The 26,213-nt window shown below is 42.4% G+C and overlaps 2 protein-coding genes across 2 annotated transcripts in view; both read left to right on the forward strand.

The window, feature by feature from the left end:
* The first annotated feature begins 34 nt into the window (after nt 1–34).
* Nucleotides 35–14,696, forward strand: ythdc1 (YTH N6-methyladenosine RNA binding protein C1). Its single transcript, XM_062030915.1, has 16 exons — nt 35–229; nt 2,988–3,089; nt 3,172–3,467; nt 6,287–6,683; nt 6,766–6,828; nt 6,907–6,989; nt 7,063–7,171; nt 7,263–7,380; nt 9,250–9,334; nt 9,419–9,573; nt 13,331–13,407; nt 13,538–13,574; nt 13,667–13,706; nt 13,782–13,844; nt 13,908–14,099; nt 14,253–14,696. The coding sequence occupies exons 1-16, from the start codon at nt 202–204 to the stop codon at nt 14,421–14,423; spliced, it is 2,016 nt and encodes a 671-aa protein (XP_061886899.1). The 5' UTR covers nt 35–201; the 3' UTR covers nt 14,424–14,696.
* Nucleotides 14,697–15,052: 356 nt separating this feature from the next.
* The window catches only part of LOC133638377 (multidrug resistance-associated protein 1-like), a 68,197-nt gene continuing 57,036 nt past the window's right edge, over nt 15,053–26,213 (forward strand). Inside the window, exons 1-3 of the mRNA XM_062030916.1 lie at nt 15,053–15,094; nt 19,029–19,208; nt 25,698–25,823. Coding sequence (XP_061886900.1) covers nt 15,053–15,094; nt 19,029–19,208; nt 25,698–25,823 — 348 coding nt within the window. The remainder of the gene's footprint in view (nt 15,095–19,028; nt 19,209–25,697; nt 25,824–26,213) is intronic.

Consider the following 26,213-nt stretch of genomic DNA (forward strand, 5'->3'; position numbering starts at 1 on the left):
CTGTCCACGTTTGCGTCGCCGTTTTACCGGAAGTCCCCAGGTTACTCACTTCCGGTACGAACAGCCTTCTATTTTCTCACCGTAGCTCTCAGTCCATTCTTCATATTTTTCAATTGTAACTTTCGTTATCGTTTTTTTTAAAACCTGTTCGTGTCGATACCGGTACCAGGGTCGGAGGCAGGAGACGTCGGAGCGGCTAAGATGGCGGCTGACCGCCGCGAGGAGAAAGGTAAGCTGAAGTGTTGGAGTTAGCCTTGTTAGCTCTTAGCTATTAGCTTCTCTTTGTTCTGACGAAGCTGGTGTTGCTAATTACAAATCAGGTTGTTGACCTCTAACTGGTGATTCCTAGGTATGTGTGTCGCCTACAAACATTCGTTTTTGGTTTTACCACGGACCTTGTCTGCTATGGTGCAATTGTTGTCTTCAACCGCCGGTGACCCGACCAGAGAATGATGTTAATAACATCTACCACTAAAATGATTTGACTTCACTAGCAAAATCGTGTCACATTTTATATAACAGATTGAATAATGTCTGATCCTACGTCACATTGGCTGATTTAACCTGAAAGAAACAACAACATAGTTGAACGTGTCAAAATCCTTATTTAAGAATCTTCTGTCTGTTGGTATGATTTCAAAGGTGTCAGTCGTCACGGACCCGAACACCACCCTTGTGTGGTCTGTGGGACCCGTTTTCATTTTTTATTAAAAGAAAAATGATACAATTAATTATTTTTTCAAACTGAGACTCACTGACTTTGATTCATTTTCTGTGAAGAACATATATCAGAATACACATTTAATGACCACACACCATACACCCCCTCTACACATTTCTATTACATATAAGAGGTCCGGGTCCACTGGACCCGGGGCTAATAGAAGTGTGGAAATTGATGTTCTGTGTACCACACACACACACACACACACACACACTCAGCAGGCCTAGACAGGAGGAGGACAGAGTGTAGGTACACGGAACATCAGAGGGTCAAATGTGCGAGAAAATGAGAGCAGACAGTGTTGACAAACAATGTTGCAGAAACACAAAAGAAGAATCCCTGTGGGATGCAGAGAAATTTTCCGTGCAACGTTCATATTGTTGTTACTCAGCCAGCGTTTGTGGGTCTGATGGACCCGTTGCATTTTGTGGCTTTTAATGCCTCAAAATCAAACACTTTTATGTTAAAATACTGAACAGATGTTTATTGGGATAAGGTAAGCATCTGTTCAGTATATTAACATAAAAGTGTTTGATTTTGAGGCATTAAAAGCCACAAAATGCAACGGGTCCATCGGACCCACAAACGCTGGCTGAGTAACAACAATATGAACGTTGCACGGAAAATTTCTCTGCCAGTTTCTGCATCCCACAGGGATTCTTCTTCAAAGTCCTTATTTAAAAATTAATGAATTTATTTAAACAAGTGAAGACCAAGTCTTTAAAATATTTTCTTGGATTTTCAAATTCTATTTGAGTTTTGTCTCTCTTAGAATTAAAAATGTCGGGCAAAGTGAGACCAGCTTGCTAGTAAATAAATAAAATTAAAAAAATAGAGGCAGCTCACTGGTAAGTGCTGCTATTTGAGCTATTTTTAGAACAGGCCAGCGGGCTACTCATCTGGTCCTTACGGGCTACCTGGTGCCCACGGGCACCGCGTTGGTGACCCCTGATCTAACATAATAGTGAGAGAGTCCAGTCCATAGTGGATCTAACATAATAGTGAGAGTCCAGTCCATAGTGGATCCAACATATCAGCGAAAGTACAGTCCATAGTGGATCCAACATGATAGTGAGAGTCCAGTCCATAGTGGGGCCATCAGGAGACCATCTCGAGCGGAGACGGGTCAGCAGCGCAGAGATGTCCCCAACCGATGCACAGGCGAGCGGTCCACCCCGGGTCCCGACTCTGGACAGCCAGCACTTCATCCATGGCCACCGGACCTGTGCTCCCCCCTCCACAAGGGAGAGGGGGGCAGAGGAGAAAATAAAATAAACGGCAGATCAACTGGTCTAAAAAGGGGGTCTATTTAAAGGCTAGAGTATACAAATGAGTTTTAAGATTGGACTTAAATGCTTCTACTATATATACTGTATATACTATACATTTTCATATGCATAAAACATTGTTTTCTTTTATATTATTTTTTTTAATGAATAAAGTAACGTTTATGACAACCTTTTTCCAAAACACAATATAGAATGTGAGATATAACAGGATAATGCATACATTTTCATTTGTTTTCAAAACGGTTACAAAAAAGTGGACCAAAAAAAATGTAGTGTGGCACCCCCTTTTTATGACAGTGTTGGCGCTAGGAATTATCAAAATGCGGTCCCGGGGACTTCATCTTGAAAATTCCTAGCGCCAACACTGATGGAGTATTGGTGCGTGCAAAACAGCAGCAGGCAGCTGTGGCCTGCGGGCCGGTTCTAATACTAATCATATAACATCCCGGTGGCCATAGATACCTGTAATTAATTTGCGGGTCGGATCTGGCCCGCAGGCCTTGACTTTGACACAACTGGTGTACAGGGTTACAGAACAGGAACGCTGATGGGTCGTCACAAGGCGCCCCGCCCCGTAAAAGATGGGGAAAATGTAAACGCTGGGGGAAGGATGAATAAAAAATGCAATCTATACTGGGCTCCTAAGGGGACCCAGTGTGGAGTGGGGAAAAACCTCCATAGCAAAGCACATATACATATTACAACATACATCTGGAGACTAGCAACAGAGGGGAGGGAGTGGAGACTACGGCGGCAGGCTGCAGCTCTTCAGGCGCTGTCCATCACCCTTAAGGGATTCACGTCAAGGGCGTTGGATGGGGGGTCTAATCTATTATTATGATTAGTTGACTAGCGCAAAAACTAACTTTTATGTTGCTTCAATCTCATTTTGTGCAGCAACAAATGACTGTTGACTTTTATTGCAAATGGAAAGCTTAATTTCACATAATCGTGTTTACTTTGTGAAATGGCAGAGGGCGAGCTCAACGTTCTGGAAGATATTTTGACAGAAGCTCCAGATCACGATGATGAGCTTTACAACCCCGAAACCGAGCGAAATGTCACAGACAAGAAAGGTACTGCTCATCCTCTGCTAAGATTCTACCTGCACTTTCTGTTTGTACTTTTTTCTTCTAACATTTTTTGCCGTCGTTCTAGGAGCCAAGCGAAAGAGCCAACATTCAGACAGCCACAATCGGAAGAGGCCGCGGACCTCTTCTAGCCACACGCCCTCCAGGTCATCCGTCAGCAATAAGAGAGGCTCAGGCGCTCCTCTCTCGTCTTCGTCCTCCAAGAGGCCGGCAAGCAGTCCACATGGCCGCCGCGGAAGCTACCGTGGCGATTACTACGAGGAGCGAAAGAGCCGTAGAGGAGCGCGAGACGCCACCCGGAGCCGAGTAGGCGAGGTCGCTCGACGTCAACACTCTCCCAGAGACTTGGCAGGTGTCAATCAGGTACTGACCAGACTTCTTTTGCTCTTTAAATGACACAAGACTCGTGTCTAGCCTGTGAACATTCTTCTTCATCCAGTACATATTGTATTCTCAGGGCATGAACACGACCACAAGTGGACTGTTCAGATCGTTGTAGAAGATGTTTCGCTTTTCGTCTGAGCAGTTCATGCCCAGGACTAGATAGGACAGCTCTAGACTGAGGGGATGGCGGAGGTAGTTGCACCCCCCCAACATTTTCAAAACGGTAGTCGTTAAGGTTAGTGCTGTCAAACGATTAAATTACAAAAAAACAAAACCAGTGAAGTTGCCACGCTGTGTAATTCGTAAATAAAAACAGAATACAATGATTTGCAAATCCTTTTCAACTTATATTCTATTTAATAGACTGTAAAGACAAGATATTTAATGTTAAAACTGAAAGTTATTTTTTGCAAATAATCATTAACTTAGAATTTAATGGCAGCAACACATTGCAAAAAAGTTGTCACGGGGCATTTTTACCACTGTGTTACATGGCTTTTCCTTTTAACAACACTCAGTAACGTTTGGGAACTGAGGAGACCAATTTTTGAAGCTTTTAAGGTGGAATTATTTCCCATTATTGCTCGATATACAGCTCAAGTTGTTCAACAGTCCGGGGTCTCCATTGTGGTATTTTAGGCTTCAAATTGCGCCACACATTTTCAAAGGGACTGGACTCCAGGCAGGCCAGTCTAGTACCCGCACACTATCTTAGCGAGCATGCCTGCTCCTGCTTGCTCTCGGAGTGTTACATTTTTAGGACTGTCCTAATACTTGATCATGACATTTGATTGTGATAGCAGATATACTAATACATGCGGTTTGTTTGCTGTAATAGAGGTTATTATTGTTAACTTAGGGGAGTGTCTCCACACTGGGTATAGAAGTAATGCCAGCTAGTCAACGAGGGGACTCAAAACAAATACAATATTAGCCACAGGCGATCACACTTTTTCATTAAAATCAGTCGACAACCCATTTAGCAATTGCTATTGAGAGTATGTTGGTTGATCTAATAAGAAGTGGAGGAGAAGCTAGCTGCTAGCAGCTAATAAGTGGCTCCCCCTTTCTCTGTGATAAATCAACTCGCAACAGTAGATGGAAATAATTTTGGTCTTGTGGAGAGAGCGACCTGCTAGGGCTTTTGAAGCTAAACTTGCCATTCAATACAGTCATCCCTCGCCACGCCGTGCCTCACTACATTGCCTCTTATTCTTGTGTTACACGTGTAGTATTTGTCTTATTTTCTATTATTTTGTGGCAAATGATAAAGGTAGTCATCACGCGGGACGTCCGTTTCCAGGTTAAGGGTAACACAATGCTAACAATACTGCAGCTAGTTTTGGCGCTACCATATCATTCCTGTGACAGTCAAGTCGACACATTTTTTTGTAGAACAGCGGGTTTTTTTTCGCCTGCCTTATCAATAACACATCTTCATAATGGTGAGAATTTGAAGTGAGATATACCAGAACCAGCAAGCCACTTAATGCTCACACGACTGCCGTTAGAACTCTGCTGATTCTAGGATGCACTTTCATCCAGTTCCACTTGACATCGGTGAGCCTTTGAAGCCTTTGAAGTGATGGTGGACACGCAATGCTAACGACGACTGTCAAGTAGACCAAGTTTTTGGAACACGCGTCTCTGGTTTCAGCCCATCGAAACCCAAATAAAACCCAAATAGCCGGAGCTTTTAACTTGGCACAATATGGATTGAGGGCGCATCCAAAAATAGTTGTGTCGTTTTGAAGTAAATTGTTATCGTGTTAACTTTGACAAGACGTTCTAAAGGTACAATGGAGGGAGACCGTTGTCGTTTGGGTGGAATCCCCCTGCCTGCAGTTATTGGTTATTGAGATGTCCAATAATATCGGACTGCCGATATTATCGACCGATAAATGCTTTAAAATGTAATATCGGAAATTATCGGTATCGGTTTCAACATTATCGGTATCGGTTTCAAAAAGTAAAATTTATGACTTTTCAAAACGCCACTGTGTACACTTAAAGGGAGAAGTACAGAGCGCCAACAAACCTTAAAGGCACTGCCTTTGCGTGCCGGCCCAATCACATAATATCTAAGGCTACGGCTTTTCACACACACAAGTGAATGCAAAGCATAATTGGTCAACAGCCATACAGGTCACACAGAGGGTGACCGTATAAACAACGTTAACACTGTTACAAATATGCACCACACTGAACCAACACCAAACAAGAATGACAAACACATTTCGGGAGAACATTCGCACCGTAACACAACATAAACACAACAGAACAAATACCCAGAACCCCTTGCAGCACTAACTCTTCCAGGCCTCTACAATATACACCCCCGCTACTCCCCCCTCCCCAACCCCGCCCACTTCAACCTCCTCATGCGCTCTCAGGGAGAGCATGTCCCAAATTCCAAGCTGCTGTTTTGAGGCATGTTAAAAAAAATAATGCACTTTGTGACTTCAATAATAAATATGGCGGTGCCATGTTGGCATTTTTTTTCCATAACTTGAGTTGATTTATTTTGGAAAACCTTGTTACATTGTTTAATGCATCCAGCGGGGCATCACAACAAAATTAGGCATAATAATGTGTTACTTCCACGACTGTATATATCGGTATCGGTTGATTTTAGAATCGGTAATTAAGAGTTGGACAATATCGGATATCTACAAAAAAGCCATTATCGGACATCTCTAGTTATTGAGGCACCTGGAATCCCAAAGTGTGTTTTGTTTAGATGGTCACAAGTGTGTCAGAGCCTATCTTTATCCCTGCTCCTTTTTTTGCATGTTTAGAAGCATCTGCGTGGCGAGCGTCGCACAAGCCCCTCCCACCGTCCCGGGGAGAACCGATCAGAAAACGAGGTTGCCCCAGAGTATGGTTCAGAGCAGCGATCAGGAAGCTCGTCCCCTGCTGCCTCTCACGAAGAAGAAGAACAGGAAGAGGATGAAGAAGAAGAAGGGGAGGAGGAGGAGGACGAGGAAGAGGAGGAGGAAGGCGACGAAGAGGAGGATGAACAGGAGGAGGAAGATGAGGATGGAGAGAAGGAGGAAGAGGTGGAGTACGAACGACGAGGCGAGGGTAACGACTATGATACCCGCAGTGAGGCGGGCGATTCCCGCTCTGGGTCCTCCATCAGTTTCTCCGATGATGGCGATTCGGCGCGCTCTGCCTCAGGCTCTGACGCCTCAGGTAACCGTGGCAACGACAGCATGCTTTCTCCAATGTACACCTGTTAAATTTCTAACAAAGTCTGTCATTTTTTTTGGAAAAGGTTCAGAGAAGAAACGTGACAAGCTGTCGTCGTCTGTACGAGCTGTCTCCAAAGGGATGGAAAGTAAGTCCGTTACTTCCTGTCATTCAGCATCCTCGCCTCGTGCTGCAGCCATAGTGACCCTCTTCCTGTTTGTACCAGATTTCCGTTACATCATGGAGGACGCCCGCTTCTTCCTCATCAAGAGTAACAACCACGAGAACGTCTCTCTGGCTAAAGCTAAAGTATGCAAACATGCTGGCTATTCTTTTCCAAGCTTAATGCCACTTTCACTAACACACACATGATGTTCTTCAGGGCGTTTGGTCCACGCTGCCTGTCAATGAGAAGAAACTCAACGCAGCTTTCCGCTCGGTTCGCAGCGTCATCCTCGTCTTTTCTGTGCGGGAGAGCGGAAAATTCCAAGGTGAGATAAATGGATGGACAAAGTCAGGCACTAAATGAACGCTGGTGTTTTGGATCTTCAAGGTTGCTTCTTCCATCATCCGCTCTTTTAGGTGTTGCTCGCTTGGCTTCTGAGTCTCAGCATGGCGGATCTCCCATTCACTGGGTTCTTCCTGCTGGCATGAATGCCAAGATGCTGGGTGGAGTCTTTAAGATCGATTGGCTGTGCAGGTAGGCAATAATTGAGCAGCGAACTACTCATTCCAGAATTGACATCATTAGTGATGTTCAGCCCAAAGGTGTCAGGGTCAGGGTCGTGTATAAATAGAGTATGGCAATCTCCTCAATGATTGGTCGGAAGGCTCTTGCGTGACTACTACCAACTTTGAGCTCATCCTATGTGTTTGGGATGCTTCGTCCTTCATTTTCGCTGTGTAAAAATGGAGCAGCTTTACCCGCAATAATTGTGGAAAGCTTTCACATCGCTTTTCCCACAACCCGGAAAGAAGACAATTATTGGAAGTGAAGTTTTGCAAACACCGGAGAGTCTCCGATTACAGCGTCTTGTGCGAGGTAAATACACAACACAACGTCTGCGTTTTGTTCAGAAGAGAACACACAGAAGCTAATACAAATAAGAACAGAACAAATGAATACACTAAAGCAAAAGTGTCAAACTCAAGGCCCGCGGGCCAGACCTGGCCCTCCACGTCGTTTTATATGGCCCGCAAAAGCCTGGAAATAATGTGTGTCAATAAAATACCTTATATTTTATTTCTTTACTTTCTTATTTTCTTACTAAAGGTATTAGGGTTTTTTTTTCTAGTTTGACGGGGAGAAAAATAGTGTCCATTATTGCCACAAATATTATATTATCTAACTTTTTTGGCCAAGATTCAAATAAATACTTAAATATCTGCTTAACTTATGATTTCAAAGCAAGTTATCCATCAAATTGTACACTATAAAAATGACCAATAGATTTTACTGTAAAAGTTTTTTACAGCATATTTACTGTAAGTTGAAAAAAAAAGACCAATGTGTTTTTTTTTTTACAGTAAAATTCTGTCGACTGAGCTGTCAGTTTTTTTTTTTTTTTTTTACTGTAAAATCCACGATTGATGATTTTATGGTACCACATTTTATTATGGTAAAAACTGGCAGCCAAGATGCCAAAATAAAATTAAATAGCGGTACTGTATTTCTATTTACAGTAATATGTTGTAAAAATAATGCTTATTAAAAAAATCACCATATATTTTACAGTAAAAGTCTGGCAACTAAGCTGCCAAGTTTTTTCCGTAAAAAACAGTAGTAAAATCCAAAATTTTTTACTTTTTACTTTTAAGTAAAATATTTAAATTCATAGGCAAATTCATTAATGATTTACTGATCCCCTTGTTCACCCCCTGGGAGGTGAGGGGAGCAGTGGGCAGCAGCGATGGCTGCGCCCGGGAATCATTTTTGGTGATTTAACCCCCAATTCCAATTGTTGTTGACCAAAAATGACTCCATATTCTCTACTGCTCACCAGTGTTACCATATATGACTTATTGTGCAGAAATATGGGGAAATAAGTACAAAAGTACACACTTATTAGCATGTTACAAAAAAGTTAGAATAATACATAATGAGCGATACACACAGTGATTACAAATACATTGGAGGCAGACACCACAGTTGACATACTTCACACAAAAGTCACACTTTCTCTGTGATTGTTGGTCCAAAGCTAATGAAGATTTTGACAAAATGAAGGCAATATATTAGTTTTTGGTCGTTCTGCATTTTATTTATTTATTTTTTTAAACATTTATTGCACAGACAGCGGGCTGGTCACAAAACACTGCAGGAATGTAGCAACATAGTATGTCAAATACGGCCGCAAATTGTACTTTCAGGAAATGGTTTAATTAGTCAGAAAAACTAACGTTAAAATGACAACAATTGCATGTATCTGGGCACAGCCGCACACGTCCCTGGTAGCAAACATGGCGCCTGTTGTTTAGTTGGCCACACTCTCTTTATACAAGACTCTGGTCAGGGTTCTTCAGCACTGCCCCCTAGTGGTGTCCTCACATCTTTGAATATTCTCAACAGACGAGAACTTCCGTTCACAAAGACAACTCACCTTTTAAATCCCTGGAATGAAAACAAGCCAGTCAAGATTGGTCGTGATGGACAGGTCAGCCTTGAAGAAAATAACACATTTGTTTTGTTTCTTTGTGTCTTCCAAGCAGCGTAATCATAATGTTTTGTCATTTCTCAGGAAATCAAGCCGGACATCGGCGGCCAGCTGTGTTTGCTGTTTCCATTGGACGAAAGCGTAGATATTCACCGGGTGGCTAGCCGTATTCGTCACAAGCGTCGGACCCCGTCTGCCACACGGCCTCGTGGCCGACCACCTCTGCGGGAACCGGGAAGGTTAGCCAAACGCCAAGCTCCTCCTCCCACTTCCTGTTGTTCTGCTCCTGCTTCAACCGTGGCGCCACCTGCTGCCGGACATCGAAGACCCCCGCTGCGTTTAGCCACCGGCTAGCATTGAGCCGAATCTGGTCGGTGTCATTGTTGCTCTCCCAGTCTGGAGTTTTCCGCTGGAGTGACGCCTCGCTCTGCGTCCAACATCTTGGTTCAAAGTTGATGAGTGAGGCAGGAAGTTGACGTTGCTGAGGTGGTGCTCAGCTAACAGTCATGGTTTAACTTTTTTCCTTTGCAGGAGTTAAAGTCATAAGAAGGTGAAATTAGCTAAATGTTTGGCATCTAAATGGACCGTTGCTGACCCTTTCAGAGTAAAAGCAGAAAGGACGAGCACCATTGGCTGGACTAAAGGAAGCAGGATGGGGAAAGGGAGCTTAAACAGAGAGGGACTGTGATCTTCCATGGACTGTTTCTCTTCTTTTTTTTTTTTGGAAAAGAGGGCAGGTTGGTCATGTTTGCGGGGGGTGGTCCACTGGACTCGATCCGATGAGGGGGTGACAAATTGTTCAATCAGGTAATTGCGTAAAAGATGGACTTTTAGGAATGGGACTGATACAGTTACCCCTCACATGGGAGAACAGTTTAAAAACCCTGGTGTCCCCCTCTATCAGGCCAACACACACACACACACACACACGCTTAGTAAGGACGTTGTTGTTGGGTGTGTGTGTTGCTCTCTAACGAACTACCGTAAGTGTGTATTTGAAGGACTAAACGACAAAGTCTGCAGAGGCGGGTCTTCTTTACCACGGGTTGGGCTTTGTTTATTCTCTGACAGGACTGCACCACCAAAACCATCAGTACACCTCCATCTTTTCCAATTAAGAGGGTTTATTTAAAAATCCTTTATCATGGACGGATAAAATCGAAAGTCCACATTTACCTCAAAAGCGGTATGTTGACGCCAATATTTGATATGTTTTGTTAGTTGTTGTTGTTATGACATTATTATTATTACATAGCTTTGGAAACATTCTCAAGATGAACTAGGAAATACACTTGGGAACCAGTGAGACAAGCTGGGTGATTTCATGGACCAACTGGGTAGACTTGGTCACAATCGTGGAGGCAAACTGGGTAATCTAAGGCACTGACCGAAAAGACTTGGGGACTACTGGTAATAATTGGGTAGACTTTGGGAAATGTAACCATCAGGAAGAGCAAGAAATAGCCCACAAATAGACTTGGACTTAGTGACTACATAGACTTGAGAACCATCCAGTTAAACTTGGGTACCAGTGGGACAAACTTGGTAAACTCTGTGACCAACTAGGTAAAGGTAACAATCATGGAGACAAAATGAAAACTGTATGGTCTCAGAATGGAGTTGGGGACCAGCGGGATAGACAAGATGCACTAGGAAGCATCCAGGTAGACCAAAGAGCCGGAAAGACATAACTCGGCAGCATCCAGGTATACTTGGGAACCAGTGGGACTGACAAGGTAGACTCTGCACCATCCAGGCAGAATTAGGGGGTGATGGGACAGACTAGATAGAATTGGAGACTCTCCAGGTAGCCTTAGGAAACAGCAGGACAGACATGATGGACTGGGCAGCATCCAGATAGACTTGGGGAACAGTGGGATCAACTAAGTAGACCTGACACCCTCCAGGTAGACTTGTGGAACAGTAGGATCGACTAAGTAGACCTGACACCCTCCAGGTAGACTTAGGGACCAGTGGGACAGACCATATAATTAGGGACTCTCCAGGTAACGTTAGGGACCAGTGGGACTGACTAGGTAAACTCGGCATCATCCAGGTAGACTTGGGGACCAGTGGTACAGACTAGGTAACAGCGACACTATATGGGTAAACTTGGGGACCAGGGTGACCGCTTAGGTAGGACTCTGCATCATCCAGATAGACTAAAGAGCCAGTGGAACACGACTCGGCAGCAATCAGATAGACTTCGGGAACAGTGGGATCCAGATTTGGGCACCAGTGAGACCAACTAAGTAGACTTGGAGACTGGTGGAACAGACCATACAATTGGTCTGTTCTAGGTAACAGACTGTCTAGGTAACGTTAAGGACCAGTGAGACCAACTTTGTAGACTCTGCAACATCTTGGTAGACTTAAGGGCCAGTCGGACATACTAGGTAGACTCTGCATCATTTCAGGCAGACTCTGGGGCCAGTGGGACCAACTAGGTAGACTCTGCAACATCTTGGTAGACTTAAGGGCCATTAGGACATACTAAATAGACTCTGCGTCATTTCAGGCAGACTCTGGGGCCAGTAGGACACACTAAGTAGACTCTCCATCATTTCAGGCAGACTCTGGGGCCAGTAAGACACACTAGGTAGACTGAATAATTTCAGGCAGACTCTGGGGCCAGTAGGACATACTAAATAGACTCTGCATAATTTCAGGGAGACTCTGGGGCCAGTAGGACACACTAGGTAGACTCGGCATCATTTTAGGCAAACTCTGGGGCCAGTGGGACACACTAGGTAGACTCTGCAACAGCTTGGTAGACTTAAGGGCCAGTAGGACATACTAAGTAGACTCAGTCTCATTTCAGGCAGACTCTGGGGCCAGTAGGACACACTAGGTAGACTCTGCATCATTTCAGGCAGACTCTGGGGCCAGTAGGACATACTAGGTAGACTTTGCATGCAGACTCTGGGGCCAGTGGGACACACTAGGTAGACACTGCATTTTTTCAGGCAGACTCTGGGGCCAGTAGGACATACTAGGTAGACTCTGCATTATTTCAGGCAGACTCTGGGGCCAGTAGGACACACTAGGTAGACTCTGCTTCATTTCAGGCAGACTCTGCGGCCAGTAGGACATACTAAATAGACTCTGCGTAATTTCAGGGAGACTCTGGGGCCAGTAGGACACACTAGGTAGACTCAGCATCATTTCAGGCAAACTCTGGGGCCAGTGGGACACACTAGGTAGACTCTGCAACAGCTTGGTAGACTTAAGGGCCAGTAGGACATACTAAGTAGACTCAGTCTCATTTCAGGCAGACTCTGGGGCCAGTAGGACACACTAGGTAGACTCTGCATCTTTTCAGGCAGACTCTGGGGCCAGTGGGACACACTAGGTAGACTCGGCATCATTTCAGGCAAACTCTGAGGCCAGTGGGACACACTAGGTAGACTCTGCAACATCTTGGTAGACTTAAGGGCCAGTAGGACATACTAAGTAGACTCAGTCTCATTTCAGGCAGACTGTGGGGCCAGTAGGACACACTAGGTAGACTCTGCATCATTTCAGGCAGACTCTGGGGCCAGTGGGACTAACTAGGTAGACTTTGCATGCAGACTCTGGGGCCAGTGGGACACACTAGGTAGACACTGCATTTTTTCAGGCAGACTCTGGGGCCAGTAGGACATACTAGGTAGACTCTGCATTATTTCAGGCAGACTGTGGGGCCAGTAGGACACACTAGGTAGACTCTGCTTCATTTCAGGTAGACTGGGGCCAGTAGGACATACTAGGTAGTCTCGGCATCATTTCAGGCAGACTCTGGGGCCAGTGGGACTAACGAGATAGACCCCGCCACATCTTAGTAGATCTGGGGACCAGTAAGACGACTTGGTGTTTGTCTTGAGTTGTAGTATTTTCAGAGAATTGGTTTCCTGTGGAAAGCGTTGTTAAATGAATGTCACTCTAATGCTGCTGTATGTGTGTGACAACAAGCGAGCGTGTGTGTGGATGTCTTACCTGTCAACTTGTCCCACGTAGGCGTCGTCTTGAAGAGTACGACCTTCATGGCAGGAAGCGACCTCGAGTCGAGTGCCCAGACTTCAACCAGCGACCAGGTTGTGACATGAAAGTGGAAGGGAAAAAAAACAAGGCTGAAATGTTCTTTGACATTGTGTAGTTAGTCGTTGGGTCCCACACACCTGTGTTGCAACTTAACAGAAGAATCTTATTTGAATTCATTTCCAGGGTTCATCCAGGATCCGCGAAACCAGCCGGCGGACAGGTGAGTGGGCGGAGTCAGTCTAGCGGTGATAAAGATCAACGTCAAAAGCTTCTTATTTCTGCTGTGGTCGTGTTGCCTTCTGGCTTTTTCAGGCGCTTCTCCAATGTGAGACGAGACGTTTTCCTCAACGGGGTGAGTGCTTTGCTTGTGCCGCCGCCACGTCCTTGTTAGCGACACTCGTAACGCTCGCTCCCTGTTTCCTGTCAGTCTTACTACTACATGAGAGATTATCAACACAACGTGGGACCGCCGCCTCCTTGGCAGGCATTGGTACTTTCCATTTGTTGAAATGAAGGTCTGCGTCTTTAATTGACTCCCATATGACATCTTTAGGTGACGTACCCCGGTGTGGAGCAGCCCCCCAACCACCACCCACCTTACTACCATCACAACCATGCGCCGCCCCCTCCTCACCAGGCATACCACCACCACCACCCCCCCATGCCCCAGCACGAGGCTCCGCCCCCTCGCTTCAGAGACAAACAGCGAGTTGTGCCGCAACATCGTGCCTTTGCTTCCAGCCCAGTGAGTCTCTTCTAGTTCTGCCGTGAAGATTTAAAAAAAAAATCCACTTTCTGGGGGCGTGTCTAACCTTTCTTACGCCCATTCAGTTTTGATCCATTCATGACAAAAGGACATTCTGTCTTCATCGGAGTCTTCTTTGTGTTCCCCGCGCAGCACGACTACGACATGCGCGTGGACGACTTCCTGCGGCGGACGCAGGCGGTGGTGAGCAGTCGGCGAGAACGAGAGCGACAGCGTGACCGCGAGCGGGCCGCGCCTCGACGCGAGCGAGAGCGCGGCAGGGACCGAGACCGGGACAAAGAGAGGGGACGCTACCACAGATGATGCGGTGATGTCATTTCCTGTCACAGCCAGTGATGTTTTTTGTTTGGTGTTTAAAAAAAAAAAAAAGTTGAAAGACAACATCGTCATGTTTTATTGTCGAATAGAAAATGTTTTTCATCACAGCAGCAAGATGTAAAAATTTTATTTTAGTGTACGTTGACTTCCCAGAATCCTCTGCTGCACGCGCTCTATTTCAAGCTTCTTTTATTTGTCAAATGTTCCAGTTTTGCCTATGAAAATCCAATAAATTCTGTGGAAAAAATGCTTACTTTTCTGATATTTTACTTTCTTTGTAATTCTCTGTTCAACAAGTTAATAAATTTGATGGTTGTGCTAGATGGCTTGTCACATGACCCAACCAACGCCGTCACAGATGGGTGAGACTCATATTTTATACATGACAGTTCACATGTAAGAAGTTACCAAGCTAACATTCTCTTCAACTTTCAGCACCAGATGAGGTCAGCAATGAAGACTCATCCAATTGACTGTGTGTGTTCATGTATGTGCGTGTGTGAGCGCGTTATTTGCCAGGTTGGTGCTAAAGACTTCAACTTGGCATCCAAGCAGAGCAAGCAGTCTTTAAAAAGACGAGTGAAAGAGAACCTCTAACCAGCCCAAGGAGACAAATGGAGGATTTGTGTCGCCTAAGCGGTTTGGATCCTTTATGGGTGAGTTGCACTATTTCAAAGCTGGCGCCATATATTCACTATTGACCACGGCCACATCAATGCTTTACAAACTATATACACACATACACAGAGAGCCCGGCACCCGGTCAAATTATTTTTATCCAATGGGGCCTTTGAGTCAAAAGGTCTAATACAAGGTGCTCAAAAATGTATTCACATCGCAATTTTTATATATTCTGATTCTAAATCGCTTGATCAATTTCAAGAATCCTTTTTAAGAAAAAAATATTTTGTTTTAAGTTTTTTTTTTTTAGAATCTATTTTTGGAATAAAAAAATTAAACAATTAGTGATAATGTAGCATTTATTAATTTTGGTTTGCCATTTTTTTAGTGTTGAATTTCATTAGTTTGTATTTGTATGTCTTAATTTCTTTGTACATTTCTATGTTATTGTAAAGCTGGGATTGAGTTAAAGTTAAAGTACCAATGATTGTCACACACAGGTGAAATTTGTCCTCTGCATTTGACCCATCCCCTTGTTCACCCCCTGGGAGGTGAGGGGAGCAGTGGGCAGCAGCGGTGCTGCGCCCGGGAATCATTTTTGGTGATTTAACCCCCAATTCCAACCATTGATGCTGAGTGCCAAGCAGGGAGGTAATGGGTTCCATTTTTATAATCTTTGGTATGACTTGGCCGGGGTTAGAACTCACAACCTTCCGATCTCAGAGCGGACACTCTAACCACTAGGCCACTAAGTAGGAGTTGCTCTAATTTATTTTATAAGATTGTTTAACATACTGTGATTTTTGTTAATAAAATGTAAAAAAAAAAAGTTTTCTAAAAAGACGTCAGCAGCCTCGAGTACATTTTGTAACCTGTAACCTGTTTTCAAAAGGTTTTTATAATAATTGATATACCAAATAATATGTTACAAGAATCGATTGTAAATTGAATCGTCACTTTGAGAAACAGAATGGAATCGCGAGGTACCCAAAGATTCCCACCTCTACAGGGTAGTCATTTTTATTTTTAGCCTGTGTGCTTTTAAGGTTTTAATTGATGTAAAATGGAAAGTAATTGTAGTAAAACCTGTTTAACTTAAAGATGGATGCAAAAAGACAGTCATCTCTCAACTATATCAAAATTCCATTGTCTGCATTCTTGTTTCTTCTGAGAGCTACTTAAACGAAATTAAAATGGCAGTTCCTCATTTTGATAACGTTCATTTATTTCACCCAAAGCAAAAAGAATGAGCATGTTTTGATGGAAAATTACAAAATGTTGGCATCCGCATCCCCCATTGTGTTCATCTCAGTATGTACACTACCGTTCAAAAGTTTGGGGTCACATTGAAATGTCCTTATTTTTGAAGGAAAAGCACTGTACTTTTCAATGAAGATAACTCTAAACTAGTCTTAACTTTAAAGAAATACACTCTATACATTGCTAATGTGGTAAATGACTATTCTAGCTGCAAATGTCTGGTTTTTGGTGCAATATCTACATAGGTGTATAGAGGCCCATTTCCAGCAACTATCACTCCAGTGTTCTAATGGTACAATGTGTTTGCTCATTGGCTCAGAAGGCTAATTGATGATTAGAAAACCCTTGTGCAATCATGTTCACACATCTGAAAACAGTTTAGCTCGTTACAGAAGCTACAAAACTGACCTTCCTTTGAGCAGATTGAGTTTCTGGAGCATCACATTTGTGGGGTCAATTAAATGCTCAAAATGGCCAGAAAAAGAGAACTTTCATCTGAAACTCGACAGTCTATTCTTGTTCTTAGAAATGAAGGCTATTCCACAAAATTGTTTGGGTGACCCCAAACTTTTGAACGGTAGTGTATTTCTTTCCAAGATTTTTAATCCATATTAGAGAGGATTTTGTGGTGTATTTATGTGACTGGCAGCATTTAAATTGTGCTTTATTTAGGAAGCAGATTTCCACTCAACAGTGCGGTCATTGTCTTTATGCTATTTTAAACAGTGGCAACATATCTTATAAAAAGATGCTAAGACTTTCAGCAAATATGCATCGACCCTATTGGCAAGCTACTACATTAGACCCCTGGTGTAATTTGTGACTGTCCACAAGGGGGTGCCCAGGGCTCTTTTCTAGGGTCGTTTTTATTATTCATATCAGAGGTGCCCGTTATGTCGATCGCGAGCTACCTGTCGATCGCAGCTGATGTGTCAGTTGACTGCCAGCCAGACATTGAAAAAATAGACCTAAAAATTAGCGATCATAAATCTTCACTATGACGTCACTTTCGTCACTTGATTGACATTCAAGGCACACAAGGATCTTGCGAAATGATGCCGGCTGCTGCCAGCTCACTGTGAAGGAAAAAAAGACAGTCGGGAAGGCGAGGAACAGTTTTTATTTCAACCGTACCTACTGTCAAAAGCCTAAAGACTGACCGCACAGTTTCTGTCTTCACAATAAAAGCGCTGCTTCATCCTGCCTGCGCTCGCAAAATAAGAGTCTCCGAAAGCTAGCGCAAACAAGCCAGCAAGCCACGGAGTTTGCCGCCAATGTATTTCTTGTCATTTTGTAAAGTGGATAAAAAGGAGTATGGAAGCTGGACAAATAAGATGCCAAAACCAACCACTTTCATGTGGTATTGGACAGCAAGGAGGACTTTTTTTCTCCTCCACAATGTACAATAGAAAATGTGGAAGTTGTCAGCACTACTGTGAATCTTGTCTGATTCCAATCAATGCAAGAATCAGAATCAGGTAATACACCAAATTATATTCTATATTCACTGGCCACAGCAGACTGAAAAAAGATCTCCAACAGCTTGCTGCACTTATTAAAGGACTAAGCTTCCTTAAAGGACCTAAGCTTCCTGAGGGCTTTCTACAACATTTTGTCGTTTGTCTTTAAGATTTGTTTTATCCATTCATCCTACTCAGTGGCCTAGTGGTTAGAGCAGGGGTAGGGAACCTATGGCTCTAGAGCCAGATGTGGCTCTTTTGATGACTGCATCTGGCTCTCAGATCAATCTTAGCTGACATTGCTTAACACAATAAGTAATGAATAATTCCAATTAAAAATAACGTTTTTTTGATTGATTGAGACTTTTTTTTAGTAGGTTGCACAGTGAACTACATATTCCGTACAATTGACCACTAAATGGTAACACCCGAATAAGTTTTTCAACTTGTTTAAGTCGGGGTCCAAAATATAAAACATTCTCATGCATTTTAATAAATTTTTCTACCGCACCTGTTCAAGAAGTCGCATTAATGGTAAGAAGTATTTTATTTATTATTGGTTAGCTTCAGAATAACAATGTTATTAAAAAGAATGAGACTTATTATACTCTAAAAATGTTGGTCTTACTTAAAAATGCACGCATTTAGTTGTATTCAGAGTTAAAAAAATATTATATGGCTCTCACGGAAATACATTTTAAAATATTTGGTTTTTATGGCTCTCTCAACCAAAAAGGTTCCCGACCCCTGGGTTAGAGTGTCCACCCTGAGATTGGTAGGGTGTGAGTTCAAACCCCGGCCGAGTCATACCAAAGACTATAAAAATGGGACCCATTACCTCCCTGCTTGGCACTCAGCATCAAGGGTTGGAATTGGGGGTTAAATCAACAAAAATGAATCCCGGGCGCGGCCACCGCTGCTGCCCACTGCTCCCCTCACCTCCCAGGGGGTGATCAAGGGTCAAATGCAGAGAATAATTTCGCCACACCTAGTGTGTGTGTGACATTCATGGGTACTTTAACTTTATCCAGAGAACCTTGGAGGCTGGAGAGGTCCATCACAAAGATGTTAGGTGTTCTTTTTCTTACACCAAACTAATTGTCTCGAATAACTTGAAGCCTAAATCAAGAGTTTGTGACGTCAAAGAAATGGAAAAAAACTCATGACATTTTTGAAGCCTGCAGAGATTTGTTTTGAGGTGGAAACTCTCACTATTCAGTTCATTATTTCTTGAAATGTCTGTTTTCAGGACTGGAACTTGACGTGGTACACGGCTAAGCCGGACCTGACTCAGTGTTTCCAACACACCGTGCTGGTTTGGTTCCCTTGTTCTTTCCTGTGGACCTGTTGCCCCTTCTACCTGCTCTACTTGCAGCTGCGCCCCCCAAAACAGTCCATCCCGCTGTCCATACTGTGCTGCACCAAGACGGTAAGATGATGGATTGACGTGGTTATGGAACCTCATCAGTCAAAAACTTTAACCGTCAATCATCAGGGGTTTAGATTAGGTTAGATAATTGTCCAGATGCTAAAAACGTTAGTTTAGCGTACATGTGATCAGTCAATTTTCACTTTCAATTCTCCTCTATATCTTTCTTTACAGGAAGTGCATAAATAACACAGGGTGTATTCATTGTGTTTATCTCCTTCTAGTAGAATGAAGGACAATTCTAAGGTGTTTTTATTCTGCCAAGAGGAGGGAAAATATTTCACTAACACAAAGATGACATCACACTGATTTTAATTAGCCTACATCCACAACAATTGTGACATCCACTAAACACAATAAACACACACACTGTGTGTACAACCCCTTTACAAAAAAGTAGGGACCCTGTATAATGTAGGGCTGTACGGTATACCGGTACTGGTATAGTATCGCGGTACCAGTGACGTGCAGTCAGGGGAGGCAGGTGAGGCGGGGCCTCACGTGTCACCATGGAAAGAAAAAAAATTAATTAAATTGTTATATGTATCCAGTGATTATACTATAAAGTTATTTTCCATTTAACTTCACCAGTTTTAGATTATTTTTAAAATCGCTGAATTTTCACATTTGCCGTTCAAATACTGAGAAGAGACTTGCGGTGAGTCACCAGCCAGTTGAGCCTCGCCATGGATTGCGCAATGACTCGGCTAATTGCTGGCCTGCTGTGCGGTGAGACCGTATTGCTATGTGAATTATTTTATAAATTTCCATAGTTTAGTTAGCTGAGGTATATAATGTACAGTGTATTTTGTCAACAACTGTATGTGTGTAACGTATTTCTTGTGCTGAGCAATCATAAAACGGCTGCGAAGACGCACTGGGTGAGGCTCGCAGTAATCCCGCCTCCTGGTGGTAGAGGGCGGTAGTGATCACAGATATCATTCTTGTGACTACTCGGCTGCAGAAGAAGTGACAACAAGCAGCAACAATTAGCAGCGATCGTTTATTTTTTTCTTCTCGCCTGAACTTTTAACACGGAGGATTATATATCTAAAATAAAACAGTTTTCTAAACTGGACTTTCAATCGAAGCAGGAGGTAATAATTAAAAGATCTCCATCGAGACAGAGAGACTTTTAAAACTGAAGAAAGATAAGGAAGACTTCTATAAACAAGTTATCGATGCTTTTGTTCAAAAGGAGTGGCGCATGGACTTCATTTATAAGTAAAGGTAAGACCATAATATTGTTTTTTTTAATTAAATGTGCTTTTTTGTGTGCTACAGTTTGTATGTGTAAAGTTAAAGTTAAGTTAAAGTACCAATGATTGTCACACACACACTAGGTGTGGTGAAATTTGTCCTCTGCTTTTGACCCATCCCCTAGCTCACCCCTTGGGAGGTGAGGGGAGCAGTGGGCAGCAGCGGCGCCGCGCCCGGGAATCATTTTTGGTGATTTAACCCCCAATTCCAACCCTTGATGCTGAGTGCCAAGCAGGGAAGAATGCTGGTATGAGCTTTTGAACATAACCCGTTAACTGCTGCCAATCAAATGGTGAATAAGATACTCTTTAGGGTTCATATGTTTGTAAATCTGACTGTGATGAAGTCAGTGCCTCACCAGCCATGAACCTCTCTGCGCGGTACTAATGAATCGAAAACGGTACTGTACTTCTTTTTTTAACGGGCATGACGGCGCATCGTCACACCATGATATTGCTGGTTTTACGAGCAGAGGAGCATGTTCGGCAGCGCACAACTTGGTATCGGATCGATACCTACATTTGTGGTATCATCCAAAACTAATGTAAAGTATCAAACAGAAGAATAAGTGATTATTACATTTTAACAGAAGTGTAGCTAGAACATGTTGGAACAGAAAATAAGCAGATATTAACAGTAAATGAACAAGTGAATTAATAATACATTTTTACAGCTTGTCCCTCATAATGTTGACGAAATAATAGAATGATAAATGACACAATATGTTACTGCATATGTCAGCAGATTAATTAGGAGCCTTTGTTTGTTTACTTACTACTAAAAGACAAGTTGTCTTGTATGTTCACTATTGGGACTAAATTGTTCTTCCATTGCAATAAGAAACATATGTTTAATGTACCCTAAGTTTTTTTGTTAAAATAAAGCCAATAATGCCATTTTTTTGTGGTCCCCTTTATTTAGAAATGCATCGAAATACATTTTGGTACCGGTACCAAAATATTGATATCGGGACAACCCTAGTATAATGTAGATACGATTTGTAAATCTCATAAACGCACATTTTATTCCTATTAAAACATAGAAAACACAACAGAAACTGGGAAAATGGGATCATTTCATGGGAGATATTCGCTCATTTTGAAATTGATGACAGCAACTCATCCAAAAGAAAACAAATGTGTAATTGTCATAATCAAAAACAGCCGAAAGAGTATTTATCAACTAATTAGATTAATTTGCATCAAGTATGTAACATAGGAGTATATCATCGAGGCAGAACCTCTCAGATGTAAAGATGGCCAGACTGATTGTGGAACAATTCCAGAAATACTGTATTTATATTTAAAACATGATCCTGTACTGCAGTGTTTTTCTTTCTTTTTTTTTTGAGGTGGGGGCCTGAGTGCCGATACAATCAACCTCATTTCATACCTGAATGATACACAAACCTCCAGCTAGGTGGCAGCAATGCTCAAATTAATCAACAGGCTGACCAGGAAATGTAAGAAAGTAAACCTAGACCTTGATGTGACTGTAAATACTGTTAAAATAAGGATATACAGGTATAATATCCTTAAAGGGGAAGTGCACTTTTTTAAAATTTGTCTATCATTCGCAATCATTATGGAATACATGGCGATGGATGTATTTTTTAAAAATGCATTCTAGCTCGTAAATAAAGTCTGTTCCCAGCCAAACCAATGGGAGGTCCTCTGTTCTGCCCATAAAAACCTCTAAAAAAAACCTCAAAGTGGCAAAAATACTTGATTTACATTTCGTGACTTAAATATTAACCAAGTATTAGTGATATTGTTATTATAAGCGCTAACGCAGACAAACTATTTATAGCAACACCCTGATCACTCAAATGTGTGCCAATGTCGACATGATCGACTGATCAGCTGCTTCCTCGTTTCCGTGCTCGTCGAACTTTATTGTAGATCATAAATCAAGCCTCTTCCCTGGACAGTAGAAGGACCAGGACGTATTTCCACAAGTTGGTACACTTTGACAGCCAATTTAGACCCGGTAATGGCGAGAACGACACAAAAAGTCGCTTGGTTCCACGAGGATTATGAGTCACCTAAATGGGAATATATGAACATTCTGGCAGTCGGCACCCTAATGACAGCAGACCTTGTACAGTAAGTGATGTTGTTTTATGTTTGTTGGCTCTCAAGAAGTCTGCAGTGAGTAATAATAGGGATGTTGTCAAAATAAAAATGCAAATGTTGTGATGCTATTTTTAAATTAATGCGCCGCATATGCTTAAACTGATCAAATGTTATTATGTATATGCTTGTTCCTACATTACATATATACTTACATCATGCATATAAAACCTTTATGGAGGGATTTGGATGCTTTTTTAAGGGCTTTATAGGCAGAATAGAGCGGCTCCCACAGGCTCCATTGTAAGCAGACTTTTGATCGCATTTAATATTTAGAATGCATTAAAAAAAAATACATCCGTCATAATAATTATGAACGGTAGGCGAAATTCCCCCCAAAAAGTGCGATTCCCCTTTAAGTAGACAATACTCTTTATTTGGCGCAAGTGATAGTCAACAAGGAGTTGGACATTGCTGATAGTAAATAAGATCAGGCTGACCAATTGACCAATAGTAAAGTTTGAAGTTCACTTAACAGGGCACTGTGTTCTTTGTCCTGGCAGCTGATCGAACTTCCCGTTTGTTTTAGCTGATCTCCGTGTAGCTTTGCTGCGCCGTTTTTCTGACAACATTTGTAATTGTTGGAATCCTTACAATGTCGTCCAAACTTCTGGTACAGAAGCTAAGCCCCAGAAGAAGCTGGTTACCGTCAGAGAAAAGTCACACCTGCTCATTGCTATGCTGAGGAAAGGCAGCTTTGCTACCAGCTTCTGTTTAAAAGCAGCCATTACAAGGTCAAAGAATCATCGGTTCCTACATAAAGAATGAGAACAGAAAATATGCATCAATGCCTTAAAAAATACTGTGACAACTCTCCATGACTTTGTTCTCGTGCAGTTTAAAATTTTCAGTCATCATTCATAAGTACTTTTATCAAATGTTATATCAGGCCTGGGCAATTATTTTGACTCTAGGGGCCAAATTTAGAGATACAAATGTGTCTGGGGGCCGGTATATCTGGGGCCGTACTTATCAAGCTTCTTAGAATTACTCCTAAGAAGTCTGCTAAGAGTTGACTTAAGAGTAAATAAATTATTCGCTGAAAGCTGCACTTAAAAGTTAGTTATCAAGCGTCTTACTCACACTTTCAGCGAAGTGTAGGACTGAATCTTAAGTGTCACACTCAGAGCTGAATTACGACATTACTATGTGCCGTAAACAGAATTTTAGGTGACGTCATTTCTGTGTCCATAGAAATGACCAATCACGGAAGGGAATCCGTTGTCTAAGAATAAAGAAATATCTTGGAAATATTTAAGTGGACAATGGGAGTGTATATTTTGACAATAAACTACAAAATAATACAAAACAAACTAGTCCCCGCCGGCACTCACACTACCGCTCCCTCTCTTCTCTCGCCCACACACTCACTGACGTCACTCACCTCACGGCCACACACATACGCTACTGTCATAACATTTTCTTTCCAATTCATTAATTAGGCAACTAATTTGAAACTGGTGTGGGTGGCTCTATATATACTAGCCCACTGCAGCCACATGCAGAAATCAACAAGGAATCGAAAAGTATTAAATCTGTGACAAAAATAATATCCGCTCTGTCTAAACGATACCGTTTGATCAGCTGCTCGTCATCAAAAAAAACAAAACATCGTTCCGTTCCCTGAACGTTCGCGCACGTCTCTCTCGCCTCAGTGCCATCCCCTGCTGGCAACTCCTAACCACTTAAGACACCTCTGAAGGTCTCTTAAATATCGTGGGGAGTAGGAGTGATTCTTAGACTTAAGAACGTTGATAAAAAGCTTTTGTTCCCAAGTTTGAGAGTAGGACTAAATTTCACAAATTCTCAGGACTTAAGTGTAAAATGGCACTCTAAGAAGCTTGATAAGTACGGCCCCTGATTTTTAGGAACACTAATACAAAACCTCACAACAATGTCTGAACGCTAAAAATGTTATGACAGACAGCCTTAAAAAACGGAATGGAATTTTACATTTTTTTACTGGATGAGACACCCAGAATGTACATGAAAATAAAGAATGTGGGATTTACAATATTAACTATGAAGGATAAAACACTGAATATTGACAACATATGAACGTCACACCGCCTCTCCATCCACGTATTTTACAATTGAGAGAAACGCAACAAACAGAGTGAAATATGAATGCAAAGGGTAAAAAAAACCCCACCTACAATCTTGTAAAAATCTCCTTCCGCGTCTGTCCCTGACACCTGCATTTCAGGCTGGCCGCTCTGGAAACACTCTGTGGAAACGCTCCCCACCCACACTGCTTGGTGCCTCGTCTGAGCTGCTGTGACTTAGATTACCATAGTAACTAATTAGATTACCATAAGTAATTAGTATATCATGCAAAAGCGCAGATTCCAACTATTGAAATACTTTGTACAGTTCAAGACTTACGGTCATTAGAAAACATCACTACACATCATAATGGCAGCTACACTTTCCATCTTAAAGATCTAAAAATATTATTTGGGAATGTCCAGCGGGCCAGATTGAAAAGCTTAACGCATGCGGCCCCCAGGCCTTAATTTGCCCAGGTCTGTGTTATATGTTTATACTCTAGAGCAGTGGTTCTTAACCTTGTTGGAGGTACCGAACCCCACCAGTTGCATATGCGCATTCACCGAACCCTTCTTTAGTGAAAAAAAATTTAAAAAATTCAAATTCAAGACAAAGTTATGTTTTTTTACAGGTGCACAAAATGAACCGTGCATGAACATCACCTTGTTCAAAGAACAACACAAACACGGTGCATGAACTCACAACAAATTACACACCTGCAAATCAGATGGAAAATTAGAGGGAAAATTGTTTGGGGGGTATCCATAATACGCAGATAGGGAGAAGTTTTTATTTACACGATGAGTTGGGTGTGTCTTGACCTCAGCGGCGGAGGCTCCGCCGAACCCCTGAGGCCGACTCTCCGAACCCCTAGGTTTCGATCGAACCCAGGTTAAGAGCCACTGCTCTAGACTGTAAATAGTGTTTATGATTTAAGTGAGTATCATATCAAATGTTACATGTTTACACAAGCGTGTATAAAGTGTTTATCACACAAATCCAGAAAAGATGACATTCTTGTGTGTTTTCTCACTCTTTATCTCTGCAGCTCGTAAGTCTCGGTCTGGCATCGTTTAGCCTCTTGGAGGTGTTTTACCTTCTGGTATGGAAGAACACGGAGCTCCACAGTCACATGGTCTTCCTGCTCAGCCCGCTGGTCCGATGTTTTTCACTGGTACGAGACTTTCACTGAGGTCTTTGCAAAGGTGTGCTCTGTTCGAGAAGTGACTGAATACGTCACCTTGCTGTAATTTGTAGGGGTGTCCCCATGCAACTTTTTCACCTCCGATACTGGAGCCTTGAGTATTGGCCGACGCAGATATCGATCTGATACGATACCAGCACGAGTCATACAAAATAGTAATATTTTGTAGCAAGGGAATGTTAGATCTAGTAAAATTAGTCAACATAGAACAATGGTAGGTATGAAAAACGATAATGTATTTATTATCTACTGTCTGGAATGGACATATGCTGTCTTTGAGTTGAAATGGAATGGTAATTTGTGTTTTAGTGACAACAATTTATTTAATTAGGGTCATGACCTACTAAATTAACTGAATAC

Source organism: Entelurus aequoreus, linkage group LG21 (genome assembly GCF_033978785.1).
Source record: "Entelurus aequoreus isolate RoL-2023_Sb linkage group LG21, RoL_Eaeq_v1.1, whole genome shotgun sequence".
In the NCBI taxonomy this organism is placed as follows: Eukaryota; Metazoa; Chordata; class Actinopteri; order Syngnathiformes; family Syngnathidae; genus Entelurus; species Entelurus aequoreus.